Below are 16,167 nucleotides of genomic sequence, written 5' to 3' on the forward strand. Positions count from 1 at the left end.
TGCGTTAAACGCTTCGACAAATAAATCAGAAACGATGTACCTCACAGACCTGAGAATTGGAGAGGTGGTTAAAAGATTTGTTTCCTACAGCATTCCAAATTATTGGCCTTTTTCATTCAATGATTCCGAGTTTATTTTCCTGTTGCGTAACAGTGCAAACGATGCGAGAAGCGAAATGAAAAACAGAGTATCATATCGCGCATCTTAATTCCTCCATTCGCGCATAACCACATTTCCTTGTGCCTTTGACCGCAATCCCTTGCATTTCGAAGAAAATGCGTTCTTTTCCCGATTAGAGAGCTGCCTCTTTCGTTCGCATCAGGCACATTCACTACGGCAGGAAAAATAGTTCGCCTGAATTTTTCATACATCTTAGCCTAAAGTTTTCTAATGCAACTCAGTCGATTGGCCTTTTCAACTTGATTTTTCATGAATCTCCAGAAATTGACACAAAAAACGCTTTATAATTTAAAATCGTTTTACTCTTCAGTATTATTGAAATTTGCCATCACGAGACACCGTGAAATAATTATCAATTGTTTACCAATGAATGGCTCCCCTCGTTAGGGGAACTAGAGCTTTCTTATATATATAGTTCATATGTGGGTTTACCTTATATGTTTTACCAGTGAAGCGAAAACCACAGTATTATTTCAGATTTGGTGTAACTTTTTCCAAGTTTGTGTAAATTTTGCGCGTCAAAAAGTGTTTGTGCGCATGCCTCTGTGAAAAAGAATCGGAAGAGAGGAATGATCCTCACACTTGTCTGGACAGGTTAAGGTGTTTCTCCAGAAATAGAACTTGTCATAGATTTTCATAAACTTCGCACACTGTTGTATAACATGCCAAGAAGATGATAAAGATGCAATAAAAAAGGAGGGGGGGGGGGGTCACTCTTTATATGGCATCGTTTCTTTGAGCTTGGTAAAAATTCGTAATGTTCGTGTTCCATCAGCGAAATTTGAAAGGTAACCTTTTACATCTAAACCTAAATCCCGCCTGCTATAATTGCGCTGTTCCGATGAAAAAATGAAATTCCCTTCATTCAAAATTTTTAGTTTTGCTCAAGTTGAATTTCCCGGGAGAGAGAAAAAATACAGAAACGGACCGTTTCCATGGTAATGATTCGTACTGTAAAATCCCGATCGAAAAATCTCCAATCAGAGTGCTCCATTTAACCCGAGAATTGCTTGCCGTATAAAAATGTAGATATTTGAAGTACGTGCTATAGTGAAGTGAAGTGAACTGAAGCTGTTAGTATCTCCTCTCGGGGTTTTTCAGGACTCATTAACAATGCTTTATGGGTGACTTTAGCCAGACTGCTTATTACGCATTTTACAATTAATTTTGGAAGTGAAAGATTCCCCCGTCTAGATAAGGTCAGACCACAACCCCTACTCTTATCGAATAGTGAGTGGGTTCTTTAACGTCCCATACTGTTTAGTTTCCAACAAGGGCTATGAGACGAGACCTCCGGTTTACAGTCCTTATCCGAGAAGACTTGAAAGTCTAACCATTTGCAGATGTAATTAGCACTTTCTCCTCTGTTATTTTAAGACCCTGAGTGTTGGTCCGGCCGGAGTCGAACTCACGACCTCCCGCATGGCAGCCCGATGCTCAACCAACTGAGCCACCAGTGCGCCGTCGGTCGCGCTACAGTACACGAAAGAGAGAGGAAATTCAAATATCTACATTTCTTTCGTTACTATGCCAACCTAATCATAACCATTACAATTTTCTAAAGTTTGATTGGTGCATTAACTGCTTTCTTTTCACTAGTTATTGTGTTAGCCAGGGTTGAAATCGGACAGTTGGCTGTAATCGGACACCTGAAGTCGAACAGTTACGTCAGCCAATCAAATTAAGTGCCCTCAGCTTAATACACCAATCACAGAATTCATCACAATAACCATAGCAACAACAACTTAAGCCCTGGCCAAACTATCGAACAAAGTTGGATATCACATGGAACATTGTTGGATGTAAATGTCGAGGTAGTGGCAAAACACTGTCCAACATTGCTTGATGATACATTCAGGTTCAAGTTGGCGCTAAATTTATAAATATGGCGCTAACACTGAAACGAAAATCGCTCCTAGCGTTTGTGCTACTGGAGCTGTTTGAGGACGGAAATGATGGATTCAAAGGAGAAAAACCAAAAATGGTTAAGAGAACGTGTAGAAAAGGGTATTTTTACTGCAACATATGCCCGCGCTTAGGAGATAATGAGAGTGAGCTCGAATCAATTTGCAGAAATTGTGAACGCTATTGAACCAGAAATCTCTAAACAGAACGCAAGTGATTAAGGGGACTAAAAGTGTCCCACAGAAAGGGCCTTGCTTCATATTCGCTGATCAAGGTTTCTGGCTGTTGATCCTTGTCCACCATCGTTTTGTCAAACAATGCTAGGAGCCTAGGCTTGAAACTGAATAGCGATTTGTGATTGGCTAGCAGCGCGAGCGTGACTCGATTCAGAACACAACTTTGTTGGAATAGCGGCAAAACACTGCAACATTGTAGCGTCGGGCAGAATTGTTGGTCGCAATGTTTGATCAAAAGCAAACTCCATCCAACACATGATCGAACGAAAAATGTTGGATTGACATCATCCAACATGGGTGGCCAAACGGACGAACAATGTTGGATCGAGCAAAGTGGGAGCGTTTAATCCAACTTTGTTCGATAGTTTGGCCATGGCTTTACCCTACCACACTGGGGATTTTCCAAAATGGACAAATGTGCAGCATTAGACAGTGAAAAAGGAAATCAATGCATTAATTTGGTTTTCTCGGAAATTGTAATGGTTATGATTATTTGTCGTCCAATTCGATGTGTAATCATACTCGTGATTAAACAAATAAGACTCCCGCAAAGCGGAAGTCCGATTTTGTTAATCACTCGAGTGATTACAGACCAATTGGACTCCACTCAGTCCTATTACCATTATAAATTGGCCAGAGGAGATTTAGAAATTAGTTGATTGAATGGGTGAAGAGATAAAGGGCTCGTTTCATGACAGGAACCCATCAACCAGGATCCTGCAACTCCAATACTGACTAGGGTCGTGTTCTATTGGGATCAACAGTTTTAACCGCAACCGGTTTCGGTTGAAGCGGTTGAAGTTTCCCAATAGAACACTTTTCCAACCGTTTTTGGTTGAAACGCGGTAACTCCTGGAAATAGCTATTACCAGATGTCTCAGCGTTAAGTTGAGGCCCGAAAGCAACACGGCAGGAGGCCCCGGCCGACTTTAAATGGCCTGCGTAAACGACAGCGGTTGCTGTTGATGACTTACTGACTAGTAAGATTTGGCCTTCACGAGTTGTCATTCTCATGGGGAATAATTTCTCATGAAAGACTAGGAAATCAATCTAATAATAAGTCGGTGCATGTGTAAAAACGCCGCTCCACAAATACAATGAAGTTGTACGTTCCTAGTCGTGGGCTCTTGGTGATGAATAATGGTTGCAGAATACTAATTTGTTTAGTTTTGTTTGTTTCTTTTTTTTAATTTAGTTTTCTTTTTCTTTTTTCTTTGGAATCGAGGAAGTAATTATAAGGGAAATTTTAATAAAAAGTAAGCACTTGTAAGGTGAAAAAGCTATCCTGATAAATTTAATTCTTAGGTAAAATTGAATACATTAACGCTTTTGACAGTTGGAGCGTAAACATGAAAAAGGGAAACGCGTTTTCTACACACGAGAGTCGAGCAAACACATGTAAATTCGCTGTAAACACAAAGATGAATAATTTACGTTTTTCATTGTTGTTATCTGCAAGCCGGCATAGCCGTTTCTGTGGTCTTCATCGGTGTCAGATTGTCTTGTCATTCATTATTGTCTGAAGACACAACTTGCAAGCACCTTGACTTGAAATTACTTATCTTGTTTTTAAGAATTGAAACAGGTGCACCTTTGAAGACACGTGAAAGTTATTTACTACAGAGAGCATATTTCAAAATGAATTGATGAAAAGAATAATTTACAGATCGCAAAATTCGCGGTTGAAAATCAAAGTACAAGCCCCAATTGGCCCATATCACTCAATGTCCAAACAAAAGATTTTGCTCGTCGAACCTCTCATTCAGTGTGAGGCTGGACGGGCAAAGACAAAGCCTTTATACCCCACGGACTCCAAAATGGCCGACGAGTGATAAAGGTGAATTCTTGTTTGGCCAAAAACTAGAATAAGAACGGAGCAAAACAAATATTAATGAACCGGTGCGATACCATGTAAGACATTTAACGGAGAAAAGTGTTCATTTAAACTCGCGAAACCACAATGATTATGCTGTCTCATTACGACCTGCTGCAGCTCCTGATTTGTGACATTAACACGTACGACTACTAGTTCAGATTCGGGCGTTGAAGGACGGACAAATGGAGAAGTGATGTTAAATGATAAAGAAAATTGTGACTCTCGTTCTTGTGTTTCATCAGGGGTGATTGTGACCATTCCTCGGAAGTTTGAGGTTTTTAAGGAAGGAGGGAAGGGATACTGTGACTGGCTTCCAAACTAAGGCGTTGATGAACCTTTCCTAACGTTAAGTCCGCTTTTTTTGCCAAAAGTCAGGATCATGTCCCGGGGGAACAAGGAACTGATTGTTAATATTTATTCTATAATGTGCAATGATTACGAAAACGTATTCATCGAACAAGCCAAACGCCAGTTTGCTACTGCTTGAAAGGGCGCTAAAAAAGAAAGCAGTTTTCTTTGAAAAACTCTGCCTTGTCGGAAAATGTTTGATGAACCAACCACACTGGCAATTGTGTTGGTTAATTCAAAGACAATCACCAACGACCGGCGGTGTCATCAACATCTTGGGGTTTAATAATGGTGGTGCCAAGTGGTCTTGAAGTTGTCTTCATTATTCTTCAAAGCAGAGAAACATCCAACCATGTGTGATTGTCAACCTGGTTGCAGTTAGCGCCTATTATCCTGATAACTGGAAACTTTCAAAGATCCTAGAAATGGACCTGTTTCGATTTGAATGATTAAATGTCAAGTGCTATAAATAATTACTTCCCCAATTCATTGCAGAAATATAACATTGGGGTTGGAAAGGGAAGCTGAATGAAAAATAAATAACAGCTTAATTAAAAAAAAGAAACGAGTAAGGAACATTTGGCGTTCGAACATTCGGATAAAGAATTTTGTAGTTCCCGTAAAGAACAACGAATACGGAAAAATGAATAACGAACAAAATTTCAGTAATGAGTAATGAATAACTCGGGAAAAAATGGAAGGAATAATAAATGACTGAGATCCATTTATCCGCTTCCGTCCCCGAATATAACATGCATTTATGCGTATTTATTCGAGTTATGCAGGTGGGATTTGTCAATCAATAAATTGAATCAAGCTATTTGCATCTTTTAGAAAGTTTAAAACAATTGACTCTGTTGCATTTCAACGAAATGGAAAAGCTTGGGGCACAGGCAAAAAATCAATTGTGGGATTCCAGAATTCATGTTTCATAAACAGAGATCCATTTGCCACAGGACTGGTGCAAACCTTAGACAGCGCTTAGCAACTACTCTGTCCGTTGTTTTTCCGAGGGAATTTACGAAGATATCGAAGGGAAATTGCATTGTCACAAGAATATTATACGTGTGATTCAATGAAAGGCTCCAGTTTTGCCATCTCGTGCATATGGTTCGCAATATCCTTTTTGATCGCCGCTTTCTTCCTTTTTGCGGATTCGGCCATAAACAGAGGTCCGACAGAACGATCTGCCCAATTTCAAGCTTTTGAAGGTAAATTAACAACATAGATAGTAGTTTTAAGTTTAAGCTCAGGTTATCCGGTCAGATTCATCGGAAAAAAGTAGTAGACAAATTGATACGTAATAGGAGACGACAACAAGGCCGCAATTCCAGTTGCATTTCGTCCCCTTAGGAGCTACAAAACAATTGCTGAGTAACATGCAATGAAACGCGTTTCAATTCATTTGAATTTTTTTATTTGATGGCCTTTATTCAGTAATCGATATCGGTGTCCTCTCCGATGATATTTAAGGACGTTCCCGTTTCTAGGCTGACATGTTGATCATTTTCAAGTTCCCTAACAACTTCTTTTCACCGCAAGGTTAAGAGTGCACCCTGAGCATCTGACAGCTTTGTAATGCAAATGTTCACTGAAATTAATCCCTGGGGTCCGGCTGAGTTAGTATCTAGATGGGTGACCTAAAAATTATACCCCTTCGTATAACAGAAGCATTGGACCGAAAACTAAATTTTAACGCTAACAAATGCGAACGAAGCAAGGTACAGATTTTGTTAGCTTGCTTTATGCAAAACAAATATTGATGCAAAAGTAGATAAATATTGATACACAGTTTTTAGGAAGAGCAGAAGGAAGTTTCCAGGACGGTCGATCGAGAATAAAATATTTTGCCATCAGCAATAAAATTTACGACATGAAAACAACATTAATTTTGAACCGCGAATATAAAAAAGTTACGATCAGCGACAAACATTTTGGGAGAGTTTTGCTACGTTCAATTTTGTTATTTTACTTTTGGCTGCACAAATAAATCGCAAAATCGAAAGTGACATCGAATTCAGCAGGCGCCGTGATCAAGTTACCGCGGCATGTTTACTCGCGAAACAGTGAAGCATCTGTGTCAAATGATGGCAAGATACTGGTAAAGTTTGACCATAAATGTGCGAATTCAACACAAAGATCAAAAGTTTGACTCTCCAAGACGAGGTTATTTATCACAAGGTAATTCCATCGTTTTGGTAACAGCAGCTACTTTATTATTTATCAGCGTCACAATTTTTTGCCGATTTTGGGGCTCATTTTGTTGAAACTCAAGCACGCTTCCAACAGACCTGTTTATTTTCGTGGCTTATGTGCTTCTTACAGTGCACTACAACATATTTCAACACACATATGCAAATTTGTTAAGCTCGAAAATTAAAATTTCACAAAACATGGAAACCTCACAAAAATCTTTTACAGCGAAAAATTTATTGAAACAAACAACATATTTCCTATTAGAGGCAAAAGACCTTTCCTATTTCAATTGCGTGCGTGCAAACGAGACACAATAGGTGTCACAAAGCATATGCAATTAAATAAATTTCTGACAGTTCACATCAAACCCTTTTCGAAAGAACCTTGACCGTAAATAATAAAGCACAAAAGAGACAACAAGCTTTCATTCAAATAATTTTTCACTGTCACATTTCCAAGTTTTTTACCTTTGCAGAGTTGAGTACAAAATAAATGTTACTTGCCAGACAACTTAGATGCGACTTCAGTAAACAGTGAACAAATCCACTTAAGGTCTTCGATTCCTTCTCTGTCTTTGTTGAACCCATAAGTTACCAGAGAGATTTCCATTTGGTTTCAGTGTTGTACATAACACCACCTTGGCGAAATATTAGAAGTACAGCTCACTTTGATTTCGGCTCGACGGGCGAAAGATTGCTGTCGAAGTCCATTACTCCTCGCTTTTTATATTTCACCGCCTGTCTTGACGTTCAATTCTTGAGCTCCATATGGGTATATTTTGTTTAAAGATGTACTAAAACGCCATGCGCGTTACAATGACTTTCGACGCCATTGCAGGTTATTTAAATGTCCTCCCGTGTGCACCAGAGAAATCTACGCATTACTCTAGCCCCCTCAAACCTAACAAAATACGCACAGAAGACTCTAGGCACAAAGACACTACTTAGCAGGGGAGTGACAGGCAAGACTTTTACCGACACGGAAAAAAATTAAACTAGACCCTCCGTGAGGGTACACTGGGTTGCCTGTGGTACGTGCAGCGTTCCAGGCAATTTTTTTCAAGTTGGAGTTTGTAGCCGATATAACGCGCGCTCTGATTGGCTAATTGTGACTAGCCCACGGGCCGATTACGGGCTTGCAAAAACAAAGCAAAAGGTAATTAAAAAACCATATAATAAACTACTTACTAACCGAGCTAGCTCGAGCCGTACTGGGGAATATTGGCCCAGGGTCGTTTTTGTACGGACCTCGCTGCGCTCGGTCCGTACTGCCACGACCTCGGGCCAATATTTCCCTGGCAGTACGGCCCTCGCGCTCGGTTAGTAAGAAGTTATTAAGGGGTCACCCAGAATTCATACCAGCAGAGGCCCTTTGGCTCACAGGTCCTCACACGCTCGTACGACGAAACAGATCCTTTTCTGAGGTTAAAAACCTGGCTACCGGCCTAACTCTTTTTCCTACTTTCTCAACCGCGAGAAAACCGCGGTAAATCAGCCATCGCCAAAAAATGTTTTTTTTTCCTCATATAAATATTTAAAGTTAGGGGGAAAAAAATACATCATTTTAAAGCTAAGAAAATAAGCTTTCCAACAGCATATAACTTATTTACAGACAACTGAAACATTTTATAAAAGCGAAAGTTGAACGAAAAAATTTAAGAAAAAAAACTACTAGTAAAATATGTTTTCCAGGCAAAGTTTGGTCATTTTAGCGTTGATTACGAATTTTTGGATGCAAAACTAAAATTTTCTGCAATTTATCTGCTTTCTTGGACATAAATTCGACCGAAAACTGATGAGGCACGAATATTTTTAGATTTTTAGGAATAATAGATAACGTGGATTCAATGCGTAATGTGATAATGCGATAAAAGTGTCAAATTTGCGACCCATTGCTAACGGCAACGGAAGCGATCGCATTACGAATAATTAACCTCTGTTGCCAAAAACCACCCAAATAACCGGTCAGTGTAAAACGCAGACTGCAGCCTACAGACTGCAGACCAGGGATAAAATGCAGACAGAGGGTAAAATGCAGACCGCAGACTGCAGACTGCGCGTTAATAAAATAATAATGAAAAAAGAGTTATAAGTGTTAGTAGCCGTTTATACTTTCACACTGAAACCCCAACACAGCTCCCATCGCTTTGGTTGCCCCACCGCATGTTTTAAATCCGGATTTTCATCGAACTCCATAAGAATTGAAGCTGTTTGAATCCTTGGTGTTGTTGGAAAAAGGATAGTTTCGTTAATGTGATTGGATTGCAGTAGGTTTATTTGAAGAGAGAGGGTGTAAAGATTATCAGTCAGGCGGGAAATGTTGTGAAAGAGATAACTGTGCATGTAATTTCAGTTTTAGTTGTAGATTAAAATTGTTGTTGATTGTCTTTCATGGCCAACTGGAAAACATGGACTGGACTCTGGACTGGACTCTGGACTGGACTTTGGACTGGACTCTGGACTGAACCCTGGGCTGGACCCTGGACTGGACTTTATTAAACGAAGTTAATATTTAACCAATAATATAAAGATTAACCGTTTCTATTTAATTATTAACCAGCGAGAATAAGAATGAGAATGGATGTTTTTTTCAAAGGAACATAAACGAAAAATCTAACAATGCTGCCCAGTAACTTTCAATCAAGTCAAGCTACTATTACGTGAACACTGTGACGACGATATATCTCATGCGTGCGCTGTCTAAAGAATATAAGGAATGTAGTCCAATTCAATATATTCGATATGTTGAGCGCGATCGCATTGCACACTATTTCTACAGTACAATTGAACCAGCTAGAACTGAAAACTAAGCACTTCAGTTGTTTACAGCGGTAGATTAACGTTACAAACCCCGCCACTTATACGCTTTGCTACGATTGCCTGAATGCTGCGAAGTTTGAAGTCATCACGTGACAGTGTTCGCGTAAAAGTGGCTTGACTTGATTGAAAGTTACTGGGCAGCATTGTTAGATTTTTCGTTTATGTTCACTTTGAAAAAACATCCATTCTCACTCTCATTCTCGCTGGTTAATAATTAAATAGAAACGGTTAATCGTTATACTATTGGTTAAATATCAACTTCGTTTAATAAAGTCCAGTCCAGGGTCCAGTCCAGAGTCCAGTCTATCTTTTCCAGTTGACCGTCTTTCATCACTGTAAACTGTATACAGTCAGGGGCACCCAACGAGAATATAGTTCAAAACCACTTAAACATAGCATTGTTAAACGTATTTTAGTATTTAAACGGTAGATATAGGCATATTTTTATCCCCTAAAAGTTTTCCATCTGCTCGGATTCCCTAGCTGAAAGTCTAGTGATCCGAAAATTATAGGGATCAAAACTTACCTTTTCGAAAATTTCAACCAGAAAAAAGACCCCCGAAAATTCTAGGTGACCTTTTTAGGGTAACAGTCCGTTAAAAATGATCAATTATACCATTTTTTAGATGTTCGAAAATCCTAGGACAGGCAGGCAAGCAAGGAATTTTAGAACAAATGCTCCGAAAATTCTAGATCTCAAATCGTCTTCCGAACAGATGTCTTCCGAACATTGACGTTGGGTGCCCCTGTACAGTGTCGTGACATTGCTTTCTTTCCAGTTCCGGCCTGCGGTTGTCGTGTTGGTTAGAAAAAGAAAAGTGATTTTATTTGTTGAGTTGAGTTGCTTCGCTAATAAATGTGTGAGTTCGATAATCCACGCCTCAGGTTTTGATGGAAAACTACAACATACAGTAATGACGATTAATTTTGTACTTTATGCAGAAGCATAATTGTCTACATATACACTATATTGCTTTCTGGGGTAGAAACGTGAGCTCCACTTTTACGCTCGGCTAAATCTATACATTAATATTAAAAAAAAAACGCGCTTGCGAGTTGCAAAATCTAAACAAAAAAATGGCCGGCTGTAGTTTTGACGAGAGCACTAAGGACTGGATGAAAGTTTTTCATATCTGAGCACGAGTGCAAAATGTCTCCCTTCCACGCACGTTACCATTCAGCAAGTCTTCAGGCCTCGCTTGTTCTAAAGGTGGATGACGCTTTCCACCGGGTAATTCACTATCCAGCGGATAAACACCAGCAAAACCAATTGAGTTATCCAATGGATAGGGATTTATCCAGTGGATAGCGCTATCCACCCCTCGAACAACTGGGGCCTAGTTGGCATTCATCCATCCATTCATCCACCCCTCCCTCTATCTACCCATTCATTTTTTTTTCAACCAGCCATTATCTAATCTGAAGCCTTTTAATGAATTTCAGGCTATGTGCTAGACAATAACGCCATCGCTTCCTACCAAGTAACGTCCGACTTGGAGTGTAGTGCAAAATGTTTGCGAGACGAAAGGTGTTTCTCATTCAACTATGAAACAGCACTGAACAAAATGCCGAGTGAATGCCAGCTGAATAACGCTAACCGATCCACTTGTCCTGATTGTTTCAAAGTCAAGAAAGATACCACTTATTACCAAGATGCTGAGGTAAAAAGTACAACCAGTCGATTTATTTACATGGTTTTTTACAGTGTTGCTAAGCATTATAAGTATTAAGGAGAAGTAAAAGATATTATAGTGAAAAGCAAACAAGCAGGCTTGATCGAAAGTCACTACTGACTTTAGACTTGCTCCAAGTCACCCTTTTAAAACCCTTAGATTGAGAAATCAAAGCGAACGAGCGACGAAGTCGCGAGAGGGCGAATTGTTTCACCTGCATGGATTTGAATCATAATTATAAATTCACGCGGGAAAATTGATTGACATACTCTATTTCATGGGTCATGGAGTTTGCTGGACTTTCAAAGTACAAAAAAATCCAATTATTAAGTAAACACTGCATTGAAAAGTTGTGAAATGCATAGATCTTTAAAAAAGTAGAGCATTTCTGAGAATTACGCGAGGGCGCAAGGCTTTTGTCCGCAAATAAACTTATATAAAATTACTCAAATTTATGATGGATTCAGTCTATAATTTTCTTCATGCTTCCTTACCATTTCGCAATACTCTCATTCTAGTGACTTTCGTCGATAAAAAAAGTTTTGATTAAAAGCTTCAGTTCTCGAAAAACATTTCTGTAAGAATTCAACAGATTCTCTGCACCTTGCACCGACCGAGTCGGATATCCTTCAGTTCACCGGTAGTACTTTCTGGGCCATTAATAATGGCAGCTGTTATGCCTTGACCTCTCAATCTGGCGACTTGGTCCGGAATTTGTTTTTTATTAAAGACACAAGTGGGGCCACCACAAGAAAAACGGACGATAATAATCCCTGGGCCAAAACCCCCCAAAATGACATTTTGGAACCACTCAAGGGTATTAATGTTACCATACATATTTGAAAACTGCAATTACTCTAGTTTAATACTATATATGTATGATAGAAGTGCTTAATGAGTAGCATAACAGGTATTACTATACATTAGTGTCACCAGCTCGATTTTGATTGGCTATAAGCACATAGCTAATTCTTGCTTGCTCTTTTTCTCTTACGTCATACCTACAGACAATAGATTTTAGACATGTAGAATTGACGTCATACCTACAGACAATAGTTTTATGCAAGCAGAAGTGACGTCACCTAATACCCTAACCAGCACAAACTTTGGCCTTTATAATTATTGCTATCATGTGAAAACCGAATCCAATAATTGTTAATTATCACGTGACCAAGTGAAGCCACTCATTTCTTCTGAATTTGCAGAAAAGAAACAATAACTGCTAAACAACATTTTTTTATTGACTGATTTCGCAGAATCGACTTGCAACCAATAATTTGGTCAGATTCCATTGTTACAAATACTGGAATTTATGTTGTTGTTAATATGATTGTTCCATTGAAGTGTATTTGAAATAGTGACACCTAATATTTTAGCATGTTCTACTAAACAAAGTTCTTTTGTATTAATTCCAATAGGGTCAAATTCACTTCTAGCAACTTTGAAGTCTACAATTAATTCTTTACACTTCTCCGCATTGAACTGGAGTTGCTTCTTCTAGGGCTTGCTGAGTTTTCTGAGCATCGTTTGATTCAAGGCTATGTTTCGCAACTTCGACTTAGTGGCTGCTTTATATTGATTCTCGTTGCTCTTCTTTTGAAGACCGATCTGGTCTCAGCGGTACGAGTTCGTGTAATTTATCTAAATGTTTGTCCCGTGGAGGCTTCGTTAGCAGGAAGCCTCAAGGTGTTGAGACTTAAAGGAAACGTCCAGTTAAACAAAAAAATATCTTCAAATAATAGGAAATAACCTTTTCAGTCAAATCAGTCTAACTCAGTCAAATCAGTCAAATTTGTTTTCAAAGAAAGCGTTTGTATCCGAATTATATAAGTTTTAGACTCGCCTATTTTTGTTTTCAAATTTCGCGGGCACCGCCATCTTGAAAAATTGTGACGTGTTACGGTTGCCTTATTGTTATTAGACAAAAGCTCTTCGTGTCAGAACAATAGGGCAACCGTAACACGTCAATAATTCAAGTTGGTGGCGCCCACGAAATTTGAAAGTGAAAATAGTGATTTTCAAATTCAGTTTTCCTGATATAAAAACCTTTTTGAAACAAATTCCGAGCAAATTTATGTTGCTGTATTCATGGCCACTGTCTGGTCCTCTCTTTTCTCTCTCAGAATTCTTGAGCGGACTATCTGGCTGTCTGTTCCTTCATGCAAAATCATTTAAAGCATATTGTCAGCCACTTGAGCAAATGTTCTCTGGTCGCCTCTTATCTTCTGTACCATTACCATTCCTTCAATAATTCTCGCGCTTGGCTGTGGTATTACATCTGCTGCTGGTACATCCTTCAGGATCTCTGGGATGCTTTCACGGTTTGTTTACCTCAGCGATCCATCAGTCGAAGCTAAGGTCCAAGGCAGAGGTACGAGAGGGTGGCACAGTACATAAGTTCATTTTCAACTTTCTGTTCTCAGCAATGATGATCATTTGGGCAAACAGCACACGATCAGATTTAATGATCACTTCTTTACTAATCCCACTTTGAACTTATCTTTTTTTGAGAGATTACCAAATGTTTTAAGTTTAAGTTTTGTTATATGGTCTTGGAACTTCAACTTGGGAGGGTCAGACTCACCCATGTCCTTTGCTAAAAGTCTCATAAGCCTTTTCTCCTAAAGCCTCTGCCTGAAGCAGATCCTTCTCTCAGGAGTAACGGGTTTACCAGTACTATTCGACTTCCTTGAAGATCGGTGAGCTGGAAAGTCGTTGGGGTGCCCAGGAAAAGCATTTCCTTCAACTGTCGCATGAATATGCTTCGATACTCCGCTAGAAGGTAATATTTGTTCACGGCTCCAGGTTTCAGGCTAAATACCTTTGGGTCACCAGGTGTTTGCGTGCCTCTGTTAACCGTTTCTTCACAGGTTTGGTCGACAGGTATTCTGCTGAAGGGGTTCATGGGTCCAATCTATACTGAGAACCCACCAGACCTCAACTATGCTAAAGCTTCTGGATGTTCTTTCTCGCGGTGAGACGTTTCTGGTAGATAAGAAGCTAAATACCTTGCATAGTTTACGTGGTCGTATTCAAAACACCATGGGATCATTTTGCTTTAAGTTATTGTTGAAACATGGAGCTCTCAGTTGCTTTCACTGGATGCTCTCAAAAGACCAAGGAGAATGTCTACCTGCTCTAAGCAATATAACTAGAACTCGGATAGCTTGCCGTTCTCGTGACCGAGAAACTTCATGTACTTGTCAAAGAGATGGATGAAATCCACACTAGAAGTGCTGGTCATCTGCTTCAGGAACTGATCTTCACAGATGTCATCATACAAATCGGCAGTCTCACTAAAGAAGTTGTCAACGATTTTCTTGGACTCCTTTTGATTCTCCTCTATCGAGGTCCTGAATCCTTGCCACGCTAGTCTCATAAGTGCTTCATACAGAAACTTGTGGAGTCTAACGCACCGATTGTATCTACGGCCATCTAGAACTCCTGCAAAAGAACCTTCTGCTATCGCACCAGATTCAAAGGAAAGAACTCTTAAGCCACCATCTTGGCAGCACTTGCCAATTGTGGAACACACTTGCCAATTGCAGCACTTGAGCCGCCAATTGAGCACTTGCCAATTGTGGAACACTCCCATCCTCAGGACGGTATCTTTGAACCTCTCACTTTGCTTCCACTGGATATCAGTTGCCTTTGCGTACAATGCTTGGCCAAAGACGAGAACGATGCTTTTAAACTTGAGAGTATTCTTGATCTTGAGAGACTCTACTAGGACCTTATTAACGGTAGTCATGTTTGTAGCAAGTGGGGCAATAGTCGGTAGATATGCGATGACATCCTGTGAGACTTAAACTTCGTTACGGTCACAAATATTAAATCCTGTCCATCCACTCGCTTTTTTCTTCTCTTTTGCACTGAGTCGCAGTAAGATCCAAAGCAAATTCTTCTTTCTTGCCTCTGCCAAGATCTCTTCAGCTGTTACCTCGACGAATGCTCTCGCGCGAGGACCGCAGCGATCACCAGCATTGTAGGGAGGGACGACTGAAGGATCAGTGCTTCTTTTCCTTGTCCTCGCTTGCACAATTCCAGGTGGTGGAGGAAGACTCGGACCAAAATGCTTGGCTTGGACAACAATCCCATTTACTCAATGGGATGTTCCCGATGCAGAAAGGGTTTCCTCTAATCGGTCGATGTTATCCCACGCCTTATGGCTTCAATTAGGTTTTCTGTCAAATCAAATTATGTATTTTGGCTTTTAACGAAAGAAATGTCTAGACTTGAAATGCTGTTAATTGTTAAATATGCCGATATATTTGCTTTTGTAAACAAAGAAAGTATTTAAAATAATTGTCTTATTGTCAGCCTCCTTTCTAAAGCTACTATTTTACGATTGCCATCAAGCGAATTTGGAAAATCTTTCACATAAGCTTTCATCAGATATATTTCATATTTTCTTCCCCGGATTGATACTGCGAAGTTACAATGGCCCATGGACTGATATATTTGATTTCTTTTCAACGTTCCCTACCGTTGTTGCCTCGAACATAAATGGGGCAATCTCAAAACACAGTGATTTGCCTGATCCCGTTGGAGAATGAAAAAAAAGATCCTTTCCTTTCAGAGGGCATAGATAGATTCTGCCCGGCAACGTTTGAGCAACTTTTTCAATGTTGAGCAACTTTTTTAAATCTGACCAACATTTTCAATTTTCCGAGCAATTTTTACCAAAATTAATGTCTTATTAATATCACGTCGACATCGAAATGTCGATTTTATAGCGTTAACTTTTATAACCAAAGTTTTTACAACCAAAATTCTTGTTAGAACTTTTACCAAAATGACAATTTTTGATATATTTTGCAATTTCAAATCAAACACCGAACGAAAAATCTTGCTATAAGCACAATTTTCACTTTGTAATTGGGTGTTCTATGGTGTATCGTCCATATATGGATGTCTCGTTGGATGTCCTGTGG

The 16,167-nt window shown here is 39.5% G+C and overlaps 1 protein-coding gene across 1 annotated transcript in view; it reads left to right on the forward strand.

Annotated features, from left to right (window-relative positions):
* Positions 1-5,342: 5,342 nt before the first annotated feature.
* LOC138032439 (C-reactive protein-like) overlaps positions 5,343-16,167 on the forward strand; it is a 45,600-nt gene continuing 34,775 nt past the window's right edge. The window contains exons 1-2 of the mRNA XM_068880113.1: positions 5,343-5,756; positions 11,004-11,221. Of these exons, the coding sequence (XP_068736214.1) occupies positions 5,621-5,756; positions 11,004-11,221 (354 nt within the window). The 5' untranslated portion in view covers positions 5,343-5,620. The remainder of the gene's footprint in view (positions 5,757-11,003; positions 11,222-16,167) is intronic.

The sequence above is a fragment of the Montipora capricornis genome, chromosome 14, assembly GCF_036669925.1.
Source record: "Montipora capricornis isolate CH-2021 chromosome 14, ASM3666992v2, whole genome shotgun sequence".
Taxonomy (NCBI): Eukaryota; Metazoa; Cnidaria; class Anthozoa; order Scleractinia; family Acroporidae; genus Montipora; species Montipora capricornis.